Source organism: Geospiza fortis, unplaced genomic scaffold (genome assembly GCF_000277835.1).
Source record: "Geospiza fortis unplaced genomic scaffold, GeoFor_1.0 scaffold206, whole genome shotgun sequence".
Classification (NCBI taxonomy): Eukaryota; Metazoa; Chordata; class Aves; order Passeriformes; family Thraupidae; genus Geospiza; species Geospiza fortis.
This window is the reverse complement of record NW_005054311.1, coordinates 6731362-6758071: the sequence shown is the minus strand read 5'-3', so window position 1 is coordinate 6758071 and position 26710 is coordinate 6731362. Positions and strand designations below refer to the sequence as shown.

Below are 26710 nucleotides of genomic sequence, written 5' to 3'. Positions count from 1 at the left end.
ACCTCTTCATCCCAGCCTGGACACACCAACATTGTGGAGAACAGGCCTCCTCACCACTGGATTAAGTGGTTTAGGACCGAGCAAAGAAGGACAACTCTACCTTGCTGTACGGTTCTGCACGGTACAGGAATATTTCCCAAATACAAATGAGGGTTACTGGGCTGTGCTGTGCTCACCAACCTCCCCCACTTCGTTGTGCCTCTGAATCCTGCTACCCTGGAGAAGCCCTTTTCAATTTGGGCATGCTCTGGTATAATTTCATTAAAACTGAGTAAAATATTGCTTCACTTTCAAGTTAAATCCAGCTCCTCCCATGTGCATTTGGAGCCTCAGCATGAGAAATACCTCATTTTATGTTATGAAAAAAAACCCGCACTGGATAAAGGAGCTACGCAATTGCTCGTGAAAACAAAGAAATGAGTATAAACAATATGAATCTAGTGTAATCCGAAAAATGCTTCTTTTATTTGATGTGTCCAGCACATTTAGTCACCATTCAATTTTTGCATCTTCAGCTGTATTCTGAACTCTCTAACAAAGCCAAACATTTAAATTGGTAGTACAAAAATACAAGATTTTAAACTGAGAAGAAAAAAATAATATACCTCTTACTGTAATTCTATCTCTTCTTACATACAGTCACAATTTTACTATGAATAAAGCACTTGATACATTTTAGTCTGTAAAATAAAGACACTTTACCAACCTCAACATTAAGACAAGTATAATGAATTACGAGAAGAATAAAGCCTTATCAAATATTGTGACACTCCATTGTGTTTGGAGGCAAAAGTTTTGTGAATGCCACTACTATAACCTCTTAGCAAGTAAATATGTTAGTTTCATTTATTTACTGGATCACCACGTGTGTTTTCTTGGAGAAGAAAAATGTTGGAAGTGGCAAAGTAACTTCAGGGTATTTTCTGGTAGAAAAAAGGTGAGGGTGTTCAGGTGAGATTTTTCCTCTCCTTTTTTTTTTAATGACAAGAGTCACTTGGAAGTCCAATAAGAGAAAACAAACAAACAAAGCCAGATTAGCCCACAAGAGAGAGGAAAACTGCAGAAGACAGGTGGATATAAGACACCAAATTACTTCTAAGGACATAATTGGTGGCAACTATGAAAAACTCCAGATTCAGAGGAAAGTCTGGGCCATGTGACAAGGAAAATTGAGATTTCTTAACAGTGTTTTGGTGATACAAGATGTAACACAACCAAGGCCACAGAGAGAACACAGGCAATGCTCAGTATCTTACCAGTGATGGTATCAGAACACTTTATGCTGAAAGAAAGACTGAGGAAATGAGAGCCACTAACAGGAACACACTTGTGTGGTTATGCCAAACAAGAGAAGTCTTCACTGCATCACTCATGATGGCCTCCAACCTGTTCAGCAACACCTACCCACTCTCCTTTCCCTCCTTCAAGCAAGGACACTGGGCTGCCCTTGTAAAATGATGCTTTAAAGAAAGTGGAAAATACCACTTATGGAAAATGCGTTATCTGCCACCAGCAGCCCCAAGAGAAAGCTATTAACTACAGAGGAGGCTGGGCATCTGACATCAAGAACAATTTGTTTGGAGAGCCAAGGATATGCTTTGCTGTGGCTGCATGGTTCTCTTCCTATTATTTTTAAATACAGTAATATCTATATATATATGTATGCACACACACACAGATAGATATAAATATATAAAAAGGTTATCATTCAACCTTGCTAGACCATTGTATGAATATGAAAAAAATCAGATACTGCATGATCAGTAGATTCCAAATTCCTAAAGATTCAAAATTTATTCTAACAAATTTACAATAGCATAATAGCATAATTTGAGTTTCATGTTATAAAATATTCTCTTTAAGGAAAGCGAGTTTGACCCTGGCTCTCAAAACAAACAAAAAATCTCCTGAAAGTTAAAAGGCCCATAAACAGGCTCTCTGCACATATTTATGTGGTATTTCAGTACAAGGTGGAAGAACAGCTGGGATAACAATCACGTTTTCCTCAGAAGTCTCAAACTGCCAATAACCTGAAGTACACACAATTATTGTAAACCCACTCAGAATTTCAACATATGTTTTCTTTTTACAAGTCTTTTACAAGGCTCAGGCACACACTCATTCACCAACCAGCAGCAACAATTTAAGATATTACACCCCGTGACTGGTTGCTGCTGTGCTCAAAATGCTGGCAGCAAAGAACTGCTCACACAAATAATCAAGAACAGAAACTTAAACTACAAAATCCTTACAAATGAAAAGAGGTCTCAATAGCAAGATGAAGTATTGTATCATTGATAAAGTGTCATCTAACCTGAATAAGGATTTACATTTTCTGTATCTTAGACACAAAAAATTAAGTGCCCATATTTAGCTAAATCTAAGCTTTCGAACCTGAGCAATTTTCTTTAAAATACAAGACATTCAGTATTATTATACATTACATTCTATCTGTATGCAATTATACCCTAAAGACTGAAACAAAGACATAGCCACAAGAAGTGTGACAGGCTACACTAAAGAAATAATCTGAAAGAAAATTATGTGGTATAAAAATGAAAACCAAAATGCCTTCAATTTTAAAGGTAAATTACCCTATGCCAAAAGTAGACACAGAATTTTTTTTCCTTAAGATTCCAAGCTTTTCTTCTACATGTTGTACAAATACCAATAAACTTACCAACCAGAGAAAATATCCCAAGATTGTGCAGAGTCGTCAGAAATTCCATCCAGGAGAAAGGACAGCAGTTTAAAAATCAAACAACTACATTCACTACATTATGAAGTGAATACAAGGCAAGCTGACAGTATAGAACATATATGTATATATGTATTTTCTACAAATACAGGACATGAATTAAACATGTCACAATTCAAGTTGTATCTTGACTGTCATGAATTGATGATATGTGCAAGAGAAAACAAGGGGTGGGTGAAAGCCCTACCACCCCTTGTATTTGGACAGTGCTGGCAAAGAACTGAGTCAAACACTTTTGCGTCCTTTGAACGGTTCCAATCGATTTTGCTAGAACTAATCTCAGTGCAGAAAATTAAACATAGCTAATCCTACATAAATCAGGCCTTTATATGTTTGGTTGCTTTTATTTGAAAAAATCCAATAAGCAGCCTGATTTAACATCTATACAAACCCAACATATTTGTGTATTACTACCTAGATCCCACAGGATGTGGAACTGTTTCCTGCACTCCATTCTTAAGAAAACAGAACTTCCTAAATCACACTTAAAATTCTTAGATTTGAAATTACATTTTTCTATTTCTACACAGCCTTCTTACCTCTTCTTCCTTCAAACACATCGTTGATTTCTCTTAACAACAGAGACATGTCACTCAGTTGAGACTCCCAGGCCTCGCAGAACACCTCAAGATTTTCTTTTGCAATCTTGCTAGATGGATGTAATGCCAGGGTTTCTGCAGCAGAAATTATCTGGACAAAGAACAAAGCATTTGCTCCTGTAAGTCCTAGTACATAGTGTTCCACATGAGTTCACAAATGCCTCCCCAGGCAAAACACAGAATTAAACTGCTACCATTACGTCTTCGTAGTGTATTCATCTGACAACTGCAGGCTTGCTGACCTTCCCTGTGTGTTCTTTTAGCTCCCACACAGCACTAGAGCAAAATTCCTTCTTAGAAGTCAATGCTTTGAACAGGTAAACATTAGGTCTCCTAAAAATTCACACAAGTAATTTTTATTGATTTATGTGTAGCAGAGGAGGCCAGTTAAAAGCTGAACATACCTGTGGGCCAGTGACCTGAAAGGTATCCTCTGCATGTATGCAAGTTATCTCAAGGGGCTCAGTTCCAGAAACATGCCTCAGTAAGCGACACATCTGAATTATTTTAAAAAAATTAAAAGAATTGTAAAAAATGTGCATCTATTAGTAGTGAGAAAAGGTGTACATACAAAAATAAGGTGTACAAACAAACACAAAGTTATTGATTGCCCTTTCAAGTATTTCCTGGGGACTGCACAGCTGGCTGCTTCTCAGGGAGAATTAATAATAAAAATGGGCCTAAATCCTGACTTGAAAGGTGTGGAAAACCATTAACAGAAAAGAAAGTCTTAATAACTAAAGTAAAACAAAAACAATTTCACATATTTATGACTGAATAAAACTGAAAGTAAACACACAGATATAGAACTTGGAAAAAAGAATAAATAACTTTAGCAGAACACACTTATTCAGCAATAAGCAACCACCTGGAAAATTTAGGTTTTCATCATCATCCAATGGACTAAATTATCTTCAAGCAAATCAGTGTCAAATTGGTTTGGGAAGTAATACTGTTTCCTTCATCATTTTTTAAGGAAGATTAGGAGCGAACTTTGGGTTGAAAGGAACATGGAAGTTTTCAGATCAAAAGGAATTTGTAAGACAGAGACAGCACATATGAAACTTATTGCACATCATCAGACATGCTGCAAGGTCTCACACACGAGCACTATTTAACCTTCTGGTTATGCCTGGAAAAAAAATTTAATGTCTCACTAGAACACTAAATAGTCACAGATCAAAGAGACATTAAATTTGAAATTAAAAATTCAAAGCATTGTTCTGCCAGTCCTGGAAGTTCAAGGGTGCTGCTTTTGCATATTCATAGTTCTGGGAGGAATCCTCAAACCCTATATATCATAATTTTAGAAATGAGTATTGGATACCATGCAAATACAGCTGCTGGCATCACCATATTTCAGATCAAAGTGATCTATATTTGTATGTCTCCTGCTGGCATAGGTGCCTCTGCTCATCTGTGAGAGACAGCAACAAAGTACATGTGGCTGACATCCCCTCCACACACTTCTTTTCACAAAGGAGGAAGATTTTCAGCAGCCCTCTTGACTAATCTTCAAAAAAATCAAACTCACTGCATTAAGAAACTTAACTGTGTATCTCCAGCATTCTTGTATACCGGGATTCAGCTACTGCTGGATGCCTGCTGCTTGACAAAAAGGGGTGACAATTTCCTCTTGGACCTAGAAACTTACTTTTTTAATTAATATTTTAGGCCAAATGTCTACATACAGATTGAGTCAAGATCCATGAGGAGAATTGGGCACAAATGTAAATCCCTTCTACAATGCTTGCATGCCACAGTGACGTATCTGGCTCAGATTCTGACAAAAACAATCCAAAATTCAAAGGCATACTAGGAAAATAAAATAAAATTGCAAAAACAGACCAAAGCCTTCCTAAAGAACAGACTGATGCAAATCCAGCCACGCATTTTCTAAGTGTTCTATACAATGAAAGCAGGTGTGAACTCACCTCAACAAGCTGTTCTTTCTGCTCTGATAGCTTGCAAGTATATTCTGCTACAGCTTCAAGATTTCCTTCTACTCCTGTGATTTTTAATGCTTTGAGAACCATATGATCTGTATGGTATTTTAGAAGATCTGCTGCCAGAGATGTTGCTGCACTGTGGACCTTGAATAGCATTAAAAGAAGGAGAGATAAACCATGGAACAGAAAAAAAAAGTCTATCCAGTACCAAGTCAAACAAGCTTAAAAGACAGATTAATTTGTCAAGAAGCAAAAACTTCACTGACATGAAAGCTCATATACAGCTTGCTTATTATCTGGAGTTTTTCTTCAATTACTATTCAAAGATAAAATCCACTGCAATAAAAAAAAACCAAAAAGCCAAAAAACTCTCCCCCACAAACGAGAAAAAACAACTTCACAACCAAATATGGAGAGAAACAAAAGAGCAGCTGGGTGAAATGAGGCCATGAAGTTATCACACCACTGCTTTCTGATGATGTTACAGCTGAGGAAAAACCAGGTGCATGAATCTGTGGGTCACCAAGTTCTGCAGAAGGAAAGCACAATGGCCATTCCACTTCTCCTAAAGAACACACATTGAACTGTGTAAATCAGACTGAAGCCACACAAAACTGAATTTATAACATATTAGAAATTGGAATTATCAGTGATGCAGAGAAAAGCTTGAATATAATCAGTCTGTGACAGAGCCTTAGGAAAGTATAAAGCACCTTTTCTACAAGGAGATGGGTCTTGAGGAAGTCTCAATCTCCCTACACTCCCAACAAGAAAGGAGAAGCTTCTCATTTAAACACATCTCTAAATCCAGACACACACTCAGAAACTGTCCAGAAACTGTGAAAGACCCTGGTTGCAAACAGATATCAGTGACAGCTGCTGCTAGTTCTAGTAATTAGTCACTAGGTTACCTGCACCCTGCAGTCAGCCCCATCTTAAGAACATTGCTAAAACCAAAATAGCAACCTCTTTAGAAACAGCAGAATATGCTCATAGGACTACTGTGAGTCTTGTAATACTGCACCCACTTTGCTAGACTAGACTGAGTACAGAACAAACTTGGTGTTCAAGAGGAAGTATTTTTCCAGCTCTTGTGAATGTGACGAGCTTGGAACTCACTCCATAGAGAAGAGTTTTTACTGGAATGGTATGTTCGGGATTTTAATTCACTGGATTCCATTTTTACCCCCTTCCTCTGGCTGTACTTCCTGTGCACCCAGAATTAGGTTTTTCTGGATTTGTTTTTTAATTTCACAAAGGACAAGACAACTGAACTATTGCCTCAAAACCTGCTGCAATTGTTTTTTAGAGGGGGAAAAATGAGCTACGACAACTTGTTATAAACTATTTATATAACATTGCTCACATGGCATTAAAAATTAGCACAAATCACTAATCTCAGAAATGAAGTCAACTCTGAAGAAAGGATATCTGAAAGGCTTGTAATGCTGGAGTAGGAATTGGCAATTCTCATTTATATGTAGACTACATAAAGATCACCTTTTCATTAGAGATTCTTTTCATCCTGATCCAAAATAGAAATACACTTCTACTTAATGCTGTCTCTGATCATTAGCGGTAAAATCATCTCAAGAAAGGAATACAACTTCTGTTTCTTCCATAAAAAGACAGAGAGTTAACTACTTTAACAAGGCTGTCTTTTGTTCTCAGCCACTCAGGCTCTCAAAAACATTTTAATTATAGTCACAGTATTTGCATTTAACCAGTAGAAATCCTGACTGATACACTGGGGTACCCCAAGTCAGACTGACAGGAGAGCCTTCAGCCATGTACAGAAGCATGGCCACTCTGGGATCAATTCAATCACTACACAGAGAACAACAAAAACAACATAATTCTCTGAACTTACTTCTAAGAGCATGAATCCTTTCTTTCACACAACATATTCCAGACACCTGCGGCTTTATGATCTATGCAATTAAACAGTCACATCCTAATTTGACTGGGAACTCTTCCACCTCATTCAGCACCTGGGAAAAATGTTACTCAAAAAGGATAATCTCACAGCACTGTGAAGTGCTCACATTCCAAAGTGAAGGCCACTTTGGCAAAGCACTGCTGCCTATTTCCTCCATAATGGTGACCAAATTACAAATCAGCACAAAGCGCAAAAATTATCTATCCTCCACTTTCTGGAGCCCAACACTCTGCCCTAACAGCAGAAGTGCAACTGAACTGAAACAGATTGAAAGCACTGTTCAAATCTTCAGGACAGCTGCACGAACTACAGTCCAGAAGACAAAATTTCTCATTCTGCCTATGGTAAAAAAGGGGAGCACAATTTTTTCAGCAGTTGAGATTTTCCAGTTACAGCAGCTGACAGCTCAGCCTAAGCAAGTTCACCACACTTCTCTAATATCTTTGCACTGCTCTCTGCTGAAACTCGCTATTCTTAATCTTAATTTCTCCCTCTGCTTAAAAGAACAGCAATTTGAAGCAGTTTAAAAGATAGCAGAATCATGTGCAAATATTTAGGAAGCTGCCAGAAATCAGATTCTGTATTTGCTTCATTCTGTGGAACAGACAAGGCAGCAATGCTATCCTCACTAGGAAGGGTGAAGACCCTGAGTATCAAGTGCAGTCCATCCCATGGACCAAATGAGGCAGCTATTCCATGTGTGTATGCAAGCTGACCTCAGCATACTCGCACTTAGGAAAAGAACAATGATTTACTACAGACACACACATAGCTGACAACTGCTGAGAAAAAAACCCTGAGTATAAGGCACTGTCATATTTCTGCTATGGAAATCAGTAAGAAAAGTTAAATACAAATAAACTGCAAATGTAATTTATTAATATAGGCACACACTAGAAGAAAATGTATTTATAAACAGTGATGTATGCATCCCCAAGGGAAGTTTGCCTTTACATTTAAAATAATGATTACATACATAGTATTTGCTTCCAAACACTTCTTTTTTGGGTTAGCAATGAACCTTTGCAGCCAACAGGTTTCTAATCAGTAAGGACAAAGATGATGTAGCTAGATTCGTGACCTAATTCTGATGCGGCTACTCTTGTCTATTAGCAGGCAACAGTCTTCTTGGGTACCCCATTTTACAGTGGGATGAGAAGTGTGAAATTCAAATTTTTATTCATCTCATTTTGCTGAAGCTGCACTTACCTCTCTTTTAAGTTCATTCATGCACTGGCACATTTTTAAAATGGCTACTTCCAAGTCTTCCATGAGATCCTTTGTCTTTTGGTTTTGCTACAAACCAAAGAAAGAAACCAACAAGACATCACACAAAAAACCCAGCAAACCCCACCCTGACATCATATGTCATTAGCTCAAGAAGCTTTAGAAGACAGCCTTTTCTTTCTAGATGAAATGCTCTCACTTATGCAGCCTGTCTATATTCTACTAGAAAAATTCTTTTATAGAAACATTTATCACCAAATTAAATCTAAAACCAAGTGTGAGGCAACCCGATTGACTGCTTGTGTTCAACAGGAATTTATTTCTAAACCTCACTGAGCTTTTTTCAGGAAAAAGGTTTCCTTGACATCTGCCAGAAATCATCTATGTGACCATCCTAAAGTAAAACAAGCATTCAAGGCTTTTTTTTAATATAAACATCTTTTTAAAATAAAGTGGTACCTAAAAATGTTATACCAAATGTTTTATATTGAATTATAAGATTGGTTCTTCAGAACATTCACCTTGCAATGAAACTGTTGAGGTGAAACCAAATATCCGCCTCAGTGAGCTGTTACTATTTTACCTGCTACTGTGTCTTTAGTCACAACTAGGCTGGGTTATTTATTAATGAAAATTTTTAATGCATAAGCACACGTGCATGTCCAACTATTTTCACAGATCATATATATGCATAATCTTGAACTAGGCTCTCATTTCTATCTCTTGAAATGTAGCCTGTAAATTATTTAGAGGCGACTATTTTCCACCAGTAATAGAGCTAAGAAATAACCACGTATCCTGGTTTTGGCTGGGATAGAATTAACTTTCTTTATAAATCTGGCATGCTGCTGCTTCAGATTAGTGATAAAGGCAGTGCTGACAACACAGTGTTAGTTACTGCTGAGCAGTGTTTGCACAGCTGCCTACCAGGGCTAACCACCAACACCAAGCTAAACAAAGGTTTAGCTCCTATAGTTAAAGGAAGTCTATAAAATTGATATTCTGTATGTGTCTTGTTTGTCGTAACAATATTCTGTGTTATCAGTAAGATTTATATGCCCTTCAAACTACACTACTGCATTAAAAACACCTGACAGCAGTACCTGATTCAAAGAGGAAAAAAGGAACAAAAATGCTTTCTCATAAGACATACACTCAGTTAAGTAAACATCCTATACTAGGACACATCTGCCTTATTTCGTAGTGTTGATAAGACCTTGTGCTACACATATCCCCAGGAGCAAGACTGAAAGCAAGTCAGCATCAAAGCCAGAAGCTGCATTTACCATCTTTGCTTTTGCTTCCCCTTTTGCATGTATCTTCTATAATTTTCAAGGAACAAGTAAGACAAATGATAGAGGCAGGCTTAACATGATTCTTTTCTAAAAGCTCCCATAATTTAAATAATGTAAAAAAGGACAAACAAAAATAGCCTTACTGTTTCTCTTCTCTCTCTGTAATATTAAAACCAAGGCAATTTTTTACAATGTTTCCCTTTGCAATAGTTTAACTGTTTCAGTTGAAAACAAGACAGAAAACTGCGGTCACAGCTACGGGATCAAGACAATTGAAATCTCTGAACTACTCGACCAAAAGACTTCACTGTTTAAGATTGTGCAGTGATACTTCTGTTCACTGCCTTGTTTACACTCTCATCTTCATTAAAATTAGTCTGCTGCCATCAGTAGCCTAATTTAGCCATCAAAGAATCAATGAAGCAATACCACTGGGTAGGGGGAGGACAGAACATATGGAAGCTGCGAAAGCACAGAACAAACTGTGGCTTCCTTGATCAGCTCCCACTGTGAGGAATACACCCAGTTCTCTCTTCCTAGACCAGAAGAAAGACTGCATTCAAAATTTCTTTTCAAAGTAGAGATGAAAAGATTTACTTTGCTAAAAAGCTCTTACAGCTTGCATCCACACTGAAACCAGCTGCTCTAGTTCCATTTTAGCTTGTTTAGACAGCTCCAAAATGTGCTCTCTGTGCTCATGACTGGTATAGGCAGAGTCTGTGAAGTCTTCTGTGTGTTCCAGGATAACTTCCAGCATTGTTGAAAGGTTCTCTTTTGAGAGAAAATAAAGATTCTCACGGAGACCTTCAACCTTATTCTGAAAAAGAAGCACATCATTTCCTTGAGAATTTATGTGATTTAGTTATGACGCAAATGCAGAAAGCAGATCTATCATTTTACATTTTATTTTTGTCCATAATGCTTTTTAAAATTACTCCCTTATGTTCAAAGTAATCCAACAATTTGCTTGTGACCTGCAGCTGGGGGTTTGGGATGTTTCTTAAAAGTGATAATACAACCAGCAGTTTACCAGCCCCTTATCAGGAATAACAGCAAATATATCATTGTATTCCTTATCAGGAATAACAGCAAATACCTAATTGTTCTACTGCTGTCAATAAAAAGTTTCTAAGTTCAGGAAGTTTCAGAAATTAAATATATGTTCCAATTTTGTTTGATCCTTCCACATCCATGTAATCCATTTTGAGCAGTTTTCTAAAAATGCGCATGTAGCAAATTTAATACTTTGGGGCACTCTCAGAAAATTTCAGTGGAAATTCAAAGAGGGGAAATGGATAAACAATAAATTGAGTCAAAGTGACACACTCAAAAGCAGTAAGCCATGGTTGCTCATTAACTGTTCTTAATGGAGTATGAAATTTAGAAAAGCCTTTATGAGGAAAAAAAGTCCATGGAGCTACAATTTCAATTCAGAACATTTCTTTTAAATGACAGTTTGCTCATTTTAAATGTTTGTATGAATATTTTTGCAAGCAGTTTTAAAAACATTAACACTTAAAAAGCAAGAATTCTCAAACAACAACTATTTTAATGAAGGTCTGAGCAGATCCTGATACTTCAGATTATTCAATGTCAATGCATCACCTCAACAATATATTACAGTCCTGAATGCATACTGACTGAGAAGGAGAGGTGTGTTTTAGCAATGACAATTAAATTATAGTCACCTCTCGACAGATTCTTTAACATTTTGGGACAGTTATTTAAGTCAACACCTCTGAAGAGATGCAGCTCCATGATCTCATATCTAAAACCACTTTTTTCCCCCCAAAATCCTAGTTAAGAGGTACTTTACTGGCTGTAGAAAACAATATTATTTCTACTCTTACCTTGAATTCTTTGATGCCAGAATATATGCTGATGGGGGCCATTTCACTTTCTCCATTTGGTCTAGAGTCAGTTACAATTTCTATCACCTGTTCCAAAGCTAGTCTCATCCGATGAAAAACTCCATCTTTGTTAATACGAGCGGATTCACAGTCTGGATGCCTCAGACAAGTCTTTTTAAAGAAAGCAGAGTAACTATTATGGAAGAGTACACATACAGTATAATGAAATGAATGCTTCCTGCTAAGGCAAGTCTAAAAAATGTGTTTAGAATATGGAATTCTTTCTGTTAAACTGCTGTTAAGTCAAATTCACACCATTCCTCAGAATATAAAGATTTTCTTTCCTCATTCTTCATACTTATACCCTTCTTTACATGAAGTCTGAAGTGGAAGAGCGAGAGAGGAGAATCAGCTCTCCTGGCAGATGCCATGCTTTGTGATTTAGCCAAGTTGTGTAAGGGTGCACAAATTCACTCACCTTTGAAGCAGTCAGGAGCATCATAGTGCACTTCTCAAGAACAGCCCTAGATGCTGCCATTCTAGCCTTTTTCTTCTCATCCTTCAAATCCTAAACAATAAAAGAAAAAAAAAAAGACCCAAATATTACACAGTATCTAAAATACTAACTAGTGAGACTGGAAAAAGAACTCTTGCAGGTGAATGGTTGTGAGAAAGCTTTCTAATTTCTGACAACTGCTATTTTCAGCCTAAGTCATGATCCAGAACTCACTTGTCAGACAGATTTCAATTAATGCATTTATTCTTGGCTCTATTCAACTCAGATTTCAAAGAAGGAAGATCTCCAAGATATAGAGCATGTTATGTAAACTGTTGCTAATTTTGATACTTTTATCATAAGGCATTATTCAGAAAACAGAAAAATGAGGTGAAAAGAATAGCTGACAAGAAGTATTTTCTGAAATGGAGAGGAGGGTAAGGCAGAAACAGAGAACACCTGATTTTCATTATACTGTAGTGGAAGAAATGTAAACTAAATCTTTTCTCTACTTGAGTGTTATATTTGCTACATACCAGTAATAAAAAACTCTTAACAGGCTGAAAAAGCAATTCCTTGGTATGTGTCTGCTCTCAGTACAGAAACTTATCAAGAACTTTACAGGGAAAGATGGATACACCTGCAAAACTGAACTATAGCCCAAGCAAAGTTAGTCAAAATAGAAGAATTTAGACTCCAAACCAGGATGTGGGGGAAGAGGGCAAGACATGAATCCCTCAACATGCAAGAAGGTCTAACAAGGGAAAGAACTTAGAAAGCTACAACTACCATCTTCTCACTGCTCACAAAGATAGCTGAGTGCTGAGTGTCAAAGAGGCAACTGAATGGGATGAGCTTTACAGGATGTAATTAATCCTAATATACCCTAGATTAACAAAAACACCCAGATAAATCACAGCAGCAGCCTGTTGTGACATTTTTACAATGTCTGTATTCAGCAACTACAGAAAATCTTTGAGATCAAAATCACATTAAAAACCAAATCAATCAAACAATGAAACAAAAAAACAGTTGATTTCTGAAATTCTGACATTACACACTGATAAATCTGATGGCACTCAAGAATTTATGGCACCCTTAAAAATACTGTGAGGGAATGCCACCTCCCCATAAAACCAGTAGTGCCACTTAGCAGCCTACACCCTGTAAACTGAGCACATCTAGAAAGCCCTGACACAACTGAAAAAGTGGTAATGTAGCACTCGTGCCAAAAGAGTCAAGCAGGCAAAGAGGGGAGAGCAGAAGACCACTTAACACTGAAAATCCAGTTGAAAAGTGACAGCGACTTCCTAATTAATGCATGTTTCCCTTTCAAAGGAACAACTGCTCCAGGGAAAAAATACTTCAGAGAAAAAAAAGAGTTCACTTCTAAGCAGGTATTTCCTTTAATTTTAAGTAGGTTTCCCAGTTCTTTGACACCAAGCACGCACACATCAACACTAAAAGGAAACACATGATGCTGGCCAATTTGTTTATACAAACAGATTTCTGAATTTTGCTGGATATTAGGGACTATGTATATTTATACCAAACCCTGATTTAGCTCTGAGCAGAGGACTGGATTATCAAGGGAAAGTAACCACAGGTCACAGCAGAAGTCTTAAGCCTCAACAAACCCTTAAATTTACATGGAAGTAGTGGGGAAAAAAGCTTCCAGTATGGATGAAAGGCTTTGAAAGAGTAGCTGCCTGTGAGAACTAAAACTCATTGCCCTAACATAAGAAGGTTTCAACCTAAACCTAGAAAAATATTTCAGAATAATAATAATAATAAACCAAACTCTAACAAGCCACCAAGCAGATGCTTTATTAGAATCAATTTGGAGTTTAAGATAATGAAATCCTTTCACTGCAGCAAACATCAAATATTTCTGTCAAATAACAACAGACAAACTCTCTACCAGAGTAATGAGCCAGAAAGGTTAGAGCCAAAATAAAGTGACTGAAGCCAAAAGACAATGAAAATAACACACACCCAGGCTTCTGGAAGATATGCAGGGCAAACAATGCAGCCATATTTCTCCGACTGAGCTTTAAAATCAAAAGATGTGTTTTGAGTGGAGCAAGAAGAGGGCACGTTCCACAGACAGGACACCAGCAATTGTTTTGTTTTTGTTTATCATCCCAGAAGAACCCATACCTTCCTGATAACAAGATGAAGATGATACTGTGCAACATCTCTTACAACTCCTTATAACACTTACATTTTGCCGATCTCCAGTTAAATGGGCAAACTCCACCATTTCATTTCCAAACTGGCTGAATATCTGTACAAACTCCTGGAAACTACTGACTTTTTCTAGTTGTTCCATAGTTGCAAGAACCTGCAAGATAAAGGAAAATACTGTAGATTAACAAAAACCATTATCATTGAACTAGGAGTACTATTATTTACAGATACTCCTAAGGCGTGTAGTTTAAAATGTATATATTTGTCACAATTTAAGCATTAATAACTCAGCCAGAAATCCAATGTGAGTTAATTATCATGCTGCATTCAAAGTGAGTCATTTGCTGTCAGCCCTCAAAAAACATTTTCCTTGCTCCTCATGAAGAGTAACACTATTGATGGATTCAGCTTCCAGATTCAGGAAAAAGTGTGGGTTTAAATTTAATATGACAGTAAAAAGTGCAGATTATACCCCTGTGTTGTAACTCTCCATTTCAGATGCCTAACTTTTAAAGTCTAAAATCACAGTTGCACAGATGTGTGTTTCAGTGGCTCTGTATATTAAAAAAAGAAGCAATAGAATTCAACAAAACTGAACAAAAAAGTTAGAAATAAGTGAATACATAGTTTTGTACTTTCCATAACAACCTGCTCTAACTCTGGGGATTTCTATCAGGTGCATATAAAACAAAGAACTAAATAAACCTAAGTTGTGTCAAGTTCTTACTCAAGATACATAAAAGCATGTAAAATCAGCATTTTTTTAAACATTCAGCAAAGACCATCACCGAGCTTATAAATTACTGATTACTGAAGGTATCCTGTGAAGTCACTACATTATGGATTATAACAGAAATTAACATCTGCATTTTTCAGGTTAGACATATATCTTGCTAATCTCAAAGTGATCTTTCAAATCCACTTATTGTCTTCAGAAGGGAAAACATTCAAAGTAGCTCTGTATTGTCTTTCAGACTGGAGATAAAACACCACATGAAAATTTTTGAAAGGGAGAAAACTTTAACTGATTTTTCCTTTTCTATGCCAAAAGTATCTCCCCACAACTACAAAAACAGTGTACACACCTGATTATGACAAACTCCCCTTTTCCTGCAACCCTGGCCAACTCTCCTAGAAGCATCCATTTGTTTGTGGCAGAGCAGCCACTCAATCTCAACTGTAACCTAAGTAAAGCAAATGTCTTACTGCAACTGCTGTGGAATTCACAGCTTTATCAAGCAATATTAGACTGCAGCAATCTGTCTGAGTATATTATGTTGGGCCAGTGGTTCCACAAAGGCTGCAGAAAGGAGGAGTTTTCCTGATTGGGCTGTTGATATACGAGAAAGGCTGGAGTACAAAGGACTTGGAAGGAAGATGCATAAAGATGTGAAAATAGCAGCATGGGAGTGGAAGGAGGAGAGAACCACAGGACTGGGAAAGTGAGGATGTAGAAAAGTAAATGTGGATAAAAGAGGAAAACATACAAGCTAAGGTCCAACTTTCTCTTCTAAGAATAGATAAAAAGAAATATTAATGATGCTCAACCATTGTAGGTTTAATCAAATGTATTACTTTATGAGTCTGACCTTAGTTGCAAACAACTCTGTTACAGTTTTCTGTGTTTCTCTCATGACAAATTTCTTGTCAAATAAAAATTACAGTGAAAGCACATGCATTTCCATTACATGAAATAATTCTTGACATCCCAGGCAGAGCTGACAATCCAAAAAACTGTATAGACAGCTCTAAATTTGTCTGAAGCTTATTCAAGATGCTGATACAATGCAAAATACCTGTGATGTCTTAATACATTTTCATTTTAAAGCTTTTCCAACAAGAAACATACAGATGGTAATGAAGACATACATCTATTTATTATCTATTAATTAGAAGGTTAAAAAAAGGTAAAAAAAACCTCAAGGCTTTAAGCTCTTATTAACATCCAAATTAGCACTAGGTATTGCACAGCTACTGCTGCAGGATGAATGTCGCCTTGCAAACAGCAGTCGTAGGCTGACATCACCTCAGGGCACATCCATATTTTGATCCAAAATGAACAATGCAGCAACTCCCCCACTATCTGTCACTTCCCTGCTTATTGTTCTGGCTCTCCTAACCTGACTGGTGACAGAGAGTGGAGCAAAACTTTATATAAGCTCACCGAGGCAGTGACTAAGCCTGTTGGACAATGAAATTGATTTTGTAAGGTAGGAAAGATGTGGGCAGGTATGGAAGAAAACGTATGCAATCCAAGAACACAAGGACAGCATATGTGGTGCAGAGAATGTGGAAGCAGGAACAGGATCACTGCGGATCATCAGCCAGAGGCTGGGTTCTGGAATAGATCACCAATTTGGAAGATCGCAATCACTCCATTTGTCTGAGGGATTGGATGTCCAACCACTCATCTGTTCTTCTATCCTTAGCCCTTGACTGACTGTTTATTCACACGAAGATGATGACAATGTGAAAAAAAAGGTGTTCAGAAATAGGCAGAAAAAAAAAAAAGGCATTGAAGTTTAACATTGGGTACTCAGTCTCTAAGATAAAAATGGAGCTGAGATCTTCTGGAACAGTGACACACTTCAAGAAGCCAGAATCTTCTCCAGTTGGCAGTACTGATGATCCTCTTCCTACCTTTCCATCCTCTTTGCCATATTATACTACACTGTCTCAGATTATTTGTGTGCACTTCTTAAATCCCTGCCCATATTATTATCCCTCTACCACAAAGTCTTCTACAGGAAGAACCTCTTTACTATCCATCATAGTGGTGTCTGACACACTTTTCAGGAATGTATTCTATAAAAATTAGGGCATATAAAAATATTAGGCCTGCATAAAACACCATTTATTTAATCTGGTTCTGGAGATGTGAATTGCTCTACTGGTACCACAGACAAAAGCAGACTTTCCCAGATGTGCACTATGCACAGAAAGGAGAATGCAGTAAAGCCCAGGAGATCCCAAAGACTAGCTGTGTCCTGGGGGCCATCAGGCACAGCACTGACAGCTGGGTAAGGGAGGGGATTGTCCTGCTCTGCTCTGCACTGGGGCAGCCTCACCTCCAGTGCTGGCAACAGTTTTGGGTGCCACAATATAAGAAGGATATTAAACCATTAGAGAGCGTTCAAAGGAGGGCAATGAAGATGGTGAAGGGCCTTGAGGGGAAGCCATAGGAGGAGCAGCTGAGGTCCCTTGGTCTGTTCAGGAGAAGAGGAGACTGAGTGGAGACCTCATTGCAGTTACAACTTTCTTGTGAGGGGAAGAGGAGCAGCAGGCACTGATCTCTTCTGTGACAGGACCAGTGACAGAACCTGAGGGAATGGCCTAAAGTTTTTTTCTGGGGAAATATCAGAAAATATATCAGAATTAGATATCAGGAAAAGATGCTTCACCCAGAGGGTGGTTGGGCACTGGAACAGGATCCCCAGGGAAAGGTCACAGCACCAGCCTGACAAGAAGCATTTGGACAGTGCTCTTGGGCACATGGTGTTACTCTTGGGGTGTCCTGTGCAGGGCCAGAAGTTGGACTTGGGCCCCTTCAACTCAAGACATTTTACAATTCTCTGCATAGGGCAGTCAGAGTCAGAAACACTTAGTCTAGACTATGAGATCGCTTGAAATGCTTTCAAAATTAAATGCTGCATCTGTGCTTACTATATTCACATTGGTATGTATATGACAATATTTTCTTATACATATATATTTAAAATTACCAGAAACCTAGCTTGCTCCTGAAAGGATATATCTTTCATTATCCTTTCATTATATGTGTATTTGCACAGTTGCTCCATAGCCTAAACCTGCCACTTTTGGAAAGGTAAATTAGGATTACTGCATGGCTGCAGATGACAGCAGAAAAGCAGCAAAAGGTATTAAATGCACCATTCTTCGGTGCTAAAAAAGACCAATGTTGCAAGGAACTTCAGCAAACTGATATTGCTAACACTGCTGCCAACTGAATCAACTGCTGGGAGAAGAAACGAGCACAAAGACAGCAGATCAGTGCTGCCAAATCTAAAGCCAGAGAGAAGCAGGTAATTTCACTGGTTTTGAATCCTGGACTGAACTAAGTGCCTTGGATCTAGGTGCTGCAAAATACAGTCCAGTGGGTCTGGAAAGTAAACCAGGACATAGGAAGTGGAAAGAGGGGCACTGCTCTGGATTACAAGCTCAAAATTGATGGAAACCCCCAGGCCTTATCAGGTTCTCATTTTTCAAATAGAGGATTTTTCTATTTTTGTTTTAGCACATTGTGAAGAAAAAAAATGGAAGAATATCCTACAGGCAAGACAGTGAAGTCTGCAACAGATTATATTTGAGGTTAAATGGACGTTCATAGATTATTTAAACCAACCAAGTAGTTTCACCCTAAATTTCAAGACCTGAGTTAAACCACACAAAAAGCTTTTAATCTGTAAACTTCACTTCACTGGCACAGACTTTTATGTGCATTCCTCACAGCTTTTTGCCTAGATCCCATAATGCTCTCCTTGTCTTGATCCTGACAGTACAAACATCCTGTCATTAGCAAGTAGAAGATTTATTGACTATTTTACCAACAGACACACTTTTCACCTCACAGCAAATTTAAAGTTAAATAAGCAGTAACACAGCATTTTCTCCAACATAATAAGTGAATAAAGCAATGTGGGTGACATAAAATGCAGAATCAATGAAAAATATTATTTTAATCCTACTGACTTAGAGCCATCCCTTTTCAGATACCTGGTAAGTAAACAAGTATGTGCAAGACATTCATTTTATCTCTTTATTTTATAATTCCTCCAGAGAGACAATGACAATATCACATTTACCACCACTCTTTTGCACTGACTACAGGTATTAGTTAAACAGAACAGAAAAGAAGCTACAATACCTTATTCCTGGAAGTTATAATTTGCTTAATAACAATTCTGTCTGCTAACACCAACACCTTTGTGACAGAAGAAAGCAACAACCTTGCAGCTTTCACCACACCCGTTTTGTCTGTAAAGATTGTTATGTGGCTATCAGATTCTGGATGATCCAAGCTTGCCACATCTGTAAGCTCTGCAATTGTTTCACCTAGAAGGAAAAAAAAATCAAGTGACTTTCCATACTTAGAAGAAAGATATTGATATTAAGCATTCTTAACTTCTACCTTTGAGGGATAAGAAAATTTCAGAGCTTTCTACAATTCTTTTTATTTCACTTTACTTCCTTGGACTGACTGCTGGTGGCACCCTCTCCATATTTAAATGTGGATTACTATTCACTACTACCTTATTCTTCCATCTGTAACATACACTAATTTCCTTACAGTAATCTACAGCTATTTGAGGGGGGAGTGATGGGAAGAATTAGGGAGTGTGGAGGGAGAAAACATTCATGGGAGGTATTTTTCTGATTTTAATAGCCAAAGTCACACCAGTACCCACACTTGCAGCATCAATCCACTGAAAGAGTGGGATGTAGCAAGGAAGAAAGAACTATGAACTCCCCTGCACTTTGCAAATTTCAATTAGCATTCCCATAATTTATAGGTTTCCTATTCCTGTAGAAGTCTCCAGGCATGAATAATAAAGAGATTTCAAACATAACTTTACAATTTGGAGGACTGAAGCATTATAGTGAGACTACTGCACTTCACATTCCAAGGAGGGCCACTAAACAGGGCACTGTCAGAGACAGGAGAGGAAAAAAAAAAGGCAAGGAAATGCTGATTTTTGGTTCAGCATCATATTTTTATTCAACCTGGATTTAGTTAAATAGACAGTTTAAAAGGCTTAATTGACCACTTTTTATGCAGGTAAAAACTCTACATCCACTGCAGCTAATGGATTTCCTTATCTGAGAAAGAAACACAGACCATATCCAACTGAATCTTCTGGAGTACCTTAGATAGTAGTGCAATACAGGAGAGACAGAGCAATTTGTTAGTCTGTGACCAGAGAAGGGCTGCTGGGAGACTGAGCTCAGGCAAGCTCTGAGACATGAGTTTTGTTAGCATGCAAGAAAAGATGATCAATGTACAGCTGACCTATAGATCATCCTTAAAGATAAAATCTAGGAAATTTGATCAAATTCCCTATGACTCATCTTCAAAACCTCAATGAAGATAATTCACCTAAGCAGGCAAAATACTCCAAAGGCCTGAAAAAGACAGTGCTCCCATTTGAAGAACCTGCATTATCCTGGTACTCCAGAAATGCCACACACTATAGAACAAGGAAGGCCCAACAGTCCTTCAAACCACAGACCTCCACATTTCATAATGCTTCTCTCCTCTGATAATTGTAATCCCTTGGGTTCTTAAGCTGCCTAAATAGTGTTGCATTATGGAAAGGAACTTTCAGTACATTTGCTGGGACCAGGCCAGGTCACAAAAGGCATGCTCCAAATAATCAGTCACCCATATACTATACTATGGTACAGTCTGAGACAGTGAATTCCACAGATGAAGGTCCTGGAAATGGATAGAAGCAAGAGGACTTATAAAAGTACAGCTGCAGCTCAAAGAGTGAGGGGCAGCCAGAGGCACTCCGAGTGAAGCTGCAGGCCAAGTCTCCAGTCAGGTAAGGAGATCATTTGACAGTAAAACACATTGGCCATTGCCTTCTCCATAGTCCAGTTCATTTCACTTCACATCAGTCTCTACTTTTTCATCTTTGTCAGCAGATTAACCTATTTCTGGGACCTTAGAATATCTGTGACAACATAAAATGCTGTAGAATCCCACAGAGAACAATTAAAACAGATGCAAAGTTCTTTTGGCAGCCAAGAAAGGATGCACATCATTATCCCATTTCTTATGCTATGGGATTCACCTCCTTGAGGATGAATCAAGTCATAGGTGAAGCAGTTAGTCATACAAAGAGTTATCAGAGAACACTGAAACACCTGCAAGATCTGCCTGTCAAAAGCTCCAGACAGCCACAGAAACTCAAGACTTCTGGTAACAGAACAATGGCTTCCTTCCCTGCCTAGAGATCTGCAACTACAGGAACAGGAATTAAGCCCTGGGAGTAAGCTATGAGGAACAAAACCTGTTAGGGTAAAGAGATGGAGCTAGAGAAGCTATACCCAGCTGGGTGTACACCAGCCCCTACAACACATCTGAGCATGTCAAAGAAACAGTTCAGTGTCACTGTAATTCTCCTATCATGACTGAGAGATTATGACAATTGGGTGATATTTCCAATGATAGAAAGACAACTGTCACATCCATGTCAAAGAAGGTTAACAAGAAAAAATCAGGTCATTGCAGGCTAGTCAGCCTCACATCAGCCCCCAGGATTACTGTTAAAATAATCTTGGAAAACATTACAACATTAAGCAGAAAAAAGCAATCAGGAAGAGCCATCACAGACCTGCCAAGGTGAACAGTCCCTTATTGAACTGAGTGCCTTTTACCATAAGATGACACTGTTTTTAAAAAAAGAAAGTAATGAATGCTATGCATCTCAGCTTCAGCATGGCCCCTGCCATGATCTCCCAGAGTTTCCTTATAACTTTATCTAGGGATATGGACTAAGTGAACAAAAAGGTGGGTAGAAAATGAACCTGACTGTTGGGCTTGGGGATGCTGATAACAGGCACAAAGTTCACTGGGTGGTCAGCTTCCAGTGGTGTACCTCTGGGACTGACAGGAGTCATCAAAACTATTCCCCGGATGATTACTCAGCATGCTCAGCAAGTCTGTGAACAATATGAAAGTGGGGGAGTGTCTGATACTGCAGAGGGTAGGGCTGCTAGACAGAGGAACAGGCTGAAAAAATGTATCTGATAGAAAATCTGTGAAGTCCAACAAGGGCAGTAAATACCACAGCTGGGCCAGGGTAACACCACTCAGCCCTACATGCTGAGATCAGATGTCAACAGGGAATCTTCATGGGGAAAGACATGGGAGGCTAACAAAGAGTTCAACAGGAGTCAGCAATAATGGCCAGCTGCATGTGGAAGGCTGCAGAAATGATTCTTGCCTTCCTTTTGGCACTTGTGAGGCAGCACTGATTCTTGCCTTCCTTTTGGCACTTGTCCACTGGAGCACCATGTCCACTTCTGGGCTCCTCAACACCTCAGCTGACACAGTGGAGCAAGTGACGTAAGGGAAGAGCTTGAAGGGGGGAAGTTTATTCTGCCCCAAGAAGAGAAGGTCAGTGGCAGAGCTTTCTGTGCTCTACATCTATCCCCCTAGGGGGCAGGTATGGAGAGACACAGACAGACTGACCCCAGTAGGTTTGGTGATGGAACAAGATGTAAGAAAATACTTTCATCACAGCAAAGGTAGTCAAACACTCTTAAGTAAGGGCAGAAGAAAGAAGTGAGAAATGAGCAGTGCACAAGAAATTGCATGATCTCCATTCTTGGGAGTTAAAATGACCCTTACATCTTCAGTTTTTCTGTGATTCCATTTATCCATTTAAATTTTCATTTTCAGCCTTCTTAATTTAGCTCTCTCTGTACTAAAACCAAAGCAAAAATAGCAGAGAGCTATTTATTGCTTTTATTTCACCCTACATCTTCCTTTAGGGCTACATAGTCAACTGGCAGAGAATACTGGAAAAGCTATGACACTTATTCCTGACATGTGCTTTTTCTTTTAAATTAGCCAGTCTTTCCTAGTTTTTAGACAGAAAAAGAAGACCAAAAAAAAAATCACAGATGGGCATCTAAAATGTGCTTCTGTAAGTTAAATTCCACTACTATACTGTCACTGTAAACATTGACACAGTGCAAGAATAATGTCACCCAAAATCTGCTACATGACCCTCTGCAGTGTTTTAGGATTCTATTTTGAGTCAATCAAATTACAAGGTTTATTACAAGGAAATAGTCATAACAAGTCTGAAACATTTCAAATCACTGATTATACCCTTCTCAAGAAACAGATACAACATCTGTCATCCTTCAAAGCCTCTGCAGAATATGCAATTGATTTAAAGACTCCCTACTCTTCTCAGAAATTGAGATGCTTAATGTTCTAAATCCTTTTGTGTTGAAGTCTTTTATGCCTTGTAAAATCTCCATTCCTAAGACACAATCTAATTTATTGGCTAAAAAGAAGTATGAACAGCTCTACCAGATTCCCTGCCCTAAAGAGCAAAGGCTTTATGCCCTCAGAACACAGGGTTCATTAATACAGACAATATTCTTGGCTATAATTGTCCAGGAAATTTTCTTGGCTTGCTTGGGAACACCAAAGTTATAAAAAATGGCACTTGAGTAACCACCCTCAGAAACTGAGTTCAGAGGACATGTATCCACTCAAAAGGCTATGTTACTGTGTCCAACACGGAACAGTCCACAGAGATACTACTGGCACAAAAACCCCTCCATCAAACAAATAACCAGGAGCAAACATGTTTGCTATACTGAATTTCCCATGTAAGCTGTAAGCTAGATCTCAAATGCAGGGAACAACTGAGCCATGCCAAAGTAAACGTGAGGCTGACAGAAATGTAAACAGGCCATATCTTCACTCCTCTAGACTGAGGCTATTACTGCATAACAGGAAATAAAACTTTCAATACAAAAGAACTATAGTCTTTTGCTGGGATAAAGTATTGCAGACTATTTTTAGGTTCTGAGCCCCTCCTGCACACAGCGATAGGGAGAAAAAAATACTTAACCACAGCATAACTGGCAAGTCAAAAAATAGAGATTCAGACTGCACTGCTCTTCCAGTAGCTGAGATTATCGATGTGAACTTTGGCAATTTTGTCTTGTCAGCATTTTACTTGGATCTCTGAAGAGAAAACACATGCTTCACATAACAAATGGAATGTTTTTAAATTAGGACATTTCTGTTTGCAACCAAGTTTACTGAAGCAACTAAGAATTTTCAGTCTAAAGTTTATCCAGAATAGTCCTTCAAATCACAAGAACAAATCATTCATCAGCAGCATGTTTCTAGACATTGTGATTCATTGTTGAGAGATTTTCAGAGGATTTCTTACAGCACCATGCCCAATTTCTAAGCTTCTTTTTTCATTTAATCACAAATAATAGTATGAACTGCATCCCCAAAGTCTGAGGCCAGAACAGCGATCCAACAAGACGTACACCAGTTAGGTCAGCAAAGACAAGTTCTTCACAACTCTGAGGTAATTTCAAAGATAAAAACCAAACAGCCACCCAAGCCCCTTTTTAACTTAATAGAGCAGTTTCAAGTACAGTAACCCAAATCTTGGAGCAGAATATTGCTCCATCCTGCAGTAATCAAGACATTAATGTTGAAGGGCTGTTGAAGGGTCATTTATTTGTTCCCACAACAGAAGCTCAAGATTGTCTCCCTGAAGCCACAGCAGCAGAATGTGTATCACACTTGCAGGCTCATCCACCTGCTCAAACTGGGAAAGCTTCGGGAAAGCTTCAAGTAGAACTTCGGATAATCCAAAAGTATTTGAACACAAAAACAAAACCTCACCCTACTAACAACAAAAGGAACATTCTACTACATGTCATATTGAAGCCTTCACTGCAGATCTAAGAATATGCTTTTACTGATGGCCACTGAAATATTAGGCAAGGAATAGTATTTAGTATCTAGGAAACCATTTTTTAGCACAACAATGACATTGTCTTACAGCATCAGAGAATGCAATCCCCTACCAGCCTAAACAGACTTTTCTGGGGGAAGGAGAGTGACAGCAGGCAACTCAATTATCCACACTTCGCATTCAATTCATACACACAGCAAGTTTGCAACAAAACTTGAATCCAGCAAAAAGGCAAGCATAATATGATTTTCATTCTAGTGAGGGGAGTCATCAGATGACTGATGTGAGTCATCTTACTGAGTCCTGATGAAATATGGGTTGACATTGACCTTCAATCAGACACTAAGATTTGGAATGCAGTGACCTCAATAGCATAACACTCAAATAACTTAAAATACTCCACTGTTTTAACTTGGCAGCAATAAACTCTAAAGTTGTATTCCCAACACTCTGCTCTTTGTCTGTCATAATATCATAAAAAAAGAGCAGTCAGGTAATTCCTTGAGGCAAATGATCCTATAAAAATCAAAGCCAACACACAATTCCATTCCCTATTCGTAAGATGACAGCAATTTAAGTAAGTGACAAAATCAGGGAACAGATCAGGCCTTGAATGAACCAGCAGAGGAAGGTTAAGCAATTAAATAATAAAGTTCTTACATTATGCCTGACACTAAAAATAGTGTGCCAAAAATGGCACCAGTACAATTTCATGAGTAACTACATACCTGCTCTCCTTGCCTCGATGCAAGCAACACTCATTTCCTCCTTCAGTTCATGGTTTTCGTTGGCTATGGCCTCACCCACAGTAACAAATCTCCCGACTGCCAGGTTAACGGCTTGGCCCACTCGCTGGATTGCCTGCAGAGTCTTGTCTGAACGCTTTGGTTTATCCTTATGATTAATAAGAGTAGTTATCTGCAAGCAAGAATAATTATTTATTAGAACATTTTAACTTTAGGACTAAAGGCAAGTTTTGAATTGAACTCAATAATAGATTTCTACAGTACTTCACTAATAAAATTCAGTTTTGTGCTGTGTCATGAAGTCATGATCATCATTTAACTTCTCAGAGAATGAAAAAAACATTGAAGTGTAATTAAGGTTGCTCATCTGCTCAGTTTATCTCACATGAAAAGAGGGATTTTTATTTTTATTCCATTCCCCATTTGCAGTATTAAAATAAACTGTCCTGGGCCTCAACAGTCTTTCACACTACACACATAGCCCTTGCCTCATTAAAATATCCACCATACTCATCACTTAAACATCCTCAATTACACGTTTGCTAGAATTTAGAAAAAGGTTGCTATTTTGATACAAGTTATCAGTGAAACAATTTGTGAGGACATTCCTATTCTGAACTCCTGACTTGGCTCTCCTGCCCACTGCAAAGTGCTATACATTCCCTCTGGGATCACACAGACTGGAGATCAGCTGCATGCTGGCTGCAGTAGACTGAAGATTTGTCCAAAACAACAAACATGAGGAAACAAAGAGATCCTTTCCCCTCACAGAGGAGAAAGGCAGGATTGCAGAAGCACCTTCTGAACCAAGGCATCAGGTAAACATGAGAACAGTAAGCAATCCTGCAACTCACAATTAACTGACTATAAACTGCATGACAAACATGAGCTTTACATTATTTGCTACAATTCTTTTCTAGAAATAAGCGGGAGAGAAATTAAACTCTGTAGTTTCAAACATCCTAAACCAGCATAAACCCCCAAAAAATAGTCCTGCCTGTCCTTGTCTCCCACTCTCATGTTTGCAATGCATTTATCTGATGTGGGTTAAACCTCAGCTGTGGAGGTGATGCTTGTTGTTTTAGTTTTCCCCATTATCAGGTCCCCAGTCTGGTTGACTGCACAGCTTTATGAATATTTTTGGTGGCAAAAGGAAATAGTCCAGCCTGAG

At 38.3% G+C, this 26710-nt stretch overlaps 1 protein-coding gene across 1 annotated transcript in view; it reads right to left on the bottom strand.

The window, feature by feature from the left end:
* Nucleotides 1–26710, bottom strand: part of CTNNAL1 (catenin alpha like 1) — a 43132-nt gene that overhangs the window by 10889 nt on the left and 5533 nt on the right. The window contains exons 2-11 of the mRNA XM_014306334.2: nt 25522–25711; nt 19189–19376; nt 14338–14457; nt 12096–12185; nt 11618–11788; nt 10384–10584; nt 8455–8541; nt 5292–5450; nt 3762–3854; nt 3298–3448 (exon numbers count right to left, since the gene is read on the bottom strand). Of these exons, the coding sequence (XP_014161809.1) occupies nt 3298–3448; nt 3762–3854; nt 5292–5450; nt 8455–8541; nt 10384–10584; nt 11618–11788; nt 12096–12185; nt 14338–14457; nt 19189–19376; nt 25522–25711 (1450 nt within the window). The remainder of the gene's footprint in view (nt 1–3297; nt 3449–3761; nt 3855–5291; nt 5451–8454; nt 8542–10383; nt 10585–11617; nt 11789–12095; nt 12186–14337; nt 14458–19188; nt 19377–25521; nt 25712–26710) is intronic.